The 1,821-nt window shown below is 42.0% G+C and overlaps 1 protein-coding gene across 1 annotated transcript; it reads left to right on the top strand.

Annotated features, from left to right (window-relative positions):
• Positions 1-117: 117 nt before the first annotated feature.
• LOC121966668 (S-formylglutathione hydrolase-like) lies at positions 118-1,404 on the top strand (the record flags this gene model as incomplete). Its single annotated transcript, XM_042516737.1, has 2 exons — positions 118-285; positions 1,018-1,404. Coding segments are annotated over 2 exons (249 nt in total), but the record flags the coding sequence as incomplete, so codon positions are not given.
• Between the last annotated feature and the right edge of the window lie 417 nt (positions 1,405-1,821).

Below are 1,821 nucleotides of genomic sequence, written 5' to 3'. Positions count from 1 at the left end.
TTTTTCTCTCATTGCCTTCCTCCTGTGTTTTTGAGAGGATCAGCCAGTTAGCCCGGGTTTCAAAGGGTTAAAGGTCAGCAGCTTCCTGTCCTCAGCACTCCTCTGTGTCTCTCTCAGGCGTACGATGCCACCGTGCTGGCGGCGGCGTACTCCGGCCCTCAGCTGGACATCCTGATCGATCAGGGCCGTGACGATCAGTTCCTGTCAGCCAGCCAGCTGCTGCCCGACAACCTGATCGCCGTCTGCTCCAAGAAGAAGATCCCCGTCGTCTTCAGACTGCAGCCGGTCAGTTCCTCCGCTCTCGCTCTGACACTCACGCAGCGCCGCTCACTGTCCACATCTGATCCCAAACCGGGACCTTAGACCCTCGCTGTGGTACCACAGGAGCCAGAGTGTGTTAAGATGAGGGCTTTAGGACCCCACGACTGTAGGACGTTTGTCGGGTTTTAGGACGTTACTGGAATTTTAGTATACATCTCCAATTTTAGGACCTTTCTTGGATATTAAGATATTTGTCGGAATTAAGGACATTTCTAGGATTTTCTCTGATTTTAGGACATTTTTAAGATTTTAGGTCGTTTCTCAGACTTTAAGGGTTTTAGGACATTTCTTGATTATTAGGACGTTTGTAGGATTTAAGGACATTACAAGGATTTTGAGGACATTTTGAGGATTTAAGGACGTTTCTCTGATTTTGAAATGTCTCTACCATTTTAGGATGTTTCTAGGACTTTAGGACATATTTGGGATTTTAGGACGTTTTTAGGATTTGGGTGTTTCTCGGTTTTTAGGATGTTTCTACGACTGTCAATAATACAGTATGTTGTGCTTCACTAAACTAAAAAAAACAAAGAACCGGAGAACGTGTCGATTAATTTTCTAATAACTGACTTCATGTTTCAGATGTTGTAAAGATCCCATTAAAAAAATGTTTGATTCAGAGATCATTTAGGAACCAAAGATAAACGCGCTGAAACTGCGACGTGGGTCTGATTAATGTTGTGTTTGGTGCCGCAGGGCTACGACCACAGCTACTTCTTCATCTACTCCTTCATGAGCGACCACATCAAACACCACGCCAAGTTCCTCAACGCCTGAACCGCTGACACCACTGAAGAAGAGGACGGTGCAGCTCTGCCGCTCTCCTGACATTAATCACATCACTTCCTGCAGGATGAATTACAGTAACAGCACCTGTCAGCCGGGTGTCAAATTCTCTAAGAAAATGAGTCTGAAGCTTTTGTGCCTTTAGTTTAAAAGCACTTACTATCGTAAAGTCTCCGATATTTAAAGATATTTTTGTGTAACTTCACAGGAAACGTTTCCTTTTTTCTTGACAGTGATCATGTGGATTTTCCAGCTTGTCAGGCGCATTTTTGAGCATTAAAAGTCTCATTTGAGTCATTTAGGTGTTTTTGTTCTTTGTTGACCTGCAGAGTGAAAGTGTCCACATCGTCTCCTCCATCACAGTAAAGTTTTTTTTCCAGTCTCCATTGACAAAAAAAGTTCCGTATATCCAAACATTGCAACATAATGGTTCAGAGAAACAAAAATATGTAAAAGTTACTAAAACATAAAATTGTAAATAAGTGTATCATCCGTTCATTCAGTTATTCAGTTCCGCCTGGAAAACTAAAAAACGAGCGAGAATTTGTTTTTCCGTGTAAATCAAATATGGAAAGTAGACATGTTTTCTCATTATTTGCCTGAAAGGAAAAATCAAATAAACAAGGAAACGAAAACAAAATAACAAGTCAAATTTACGTTGTTCTTTATTATGTTTTTTATGCGGCTCCAACGCTTCGCGCAAGCGCAGCGAGA

This window comes from Plectropomus leopardus, unplaced genomic scaffold, assembly GCF_008729295.1.
Source record: "Plectropomus leopardus isolate mb unplaced genomic scaffold, YSFRI_Pleo_2.0 unplaced_scaffold25462, whole genome shotgun sequence".
Classification (NCBI taxonomy): Eukaryota; Metazoa; Chordata; class Actinopteri; order Perciformes; family Serranidae; genus Plectropomus; species Plectropomus leopardus.
The sequence above is the reverse complement of the archived record's forward strand: the minus strand, read 5'-3'. Positions and strand labels throughout refer to the sequence as shown.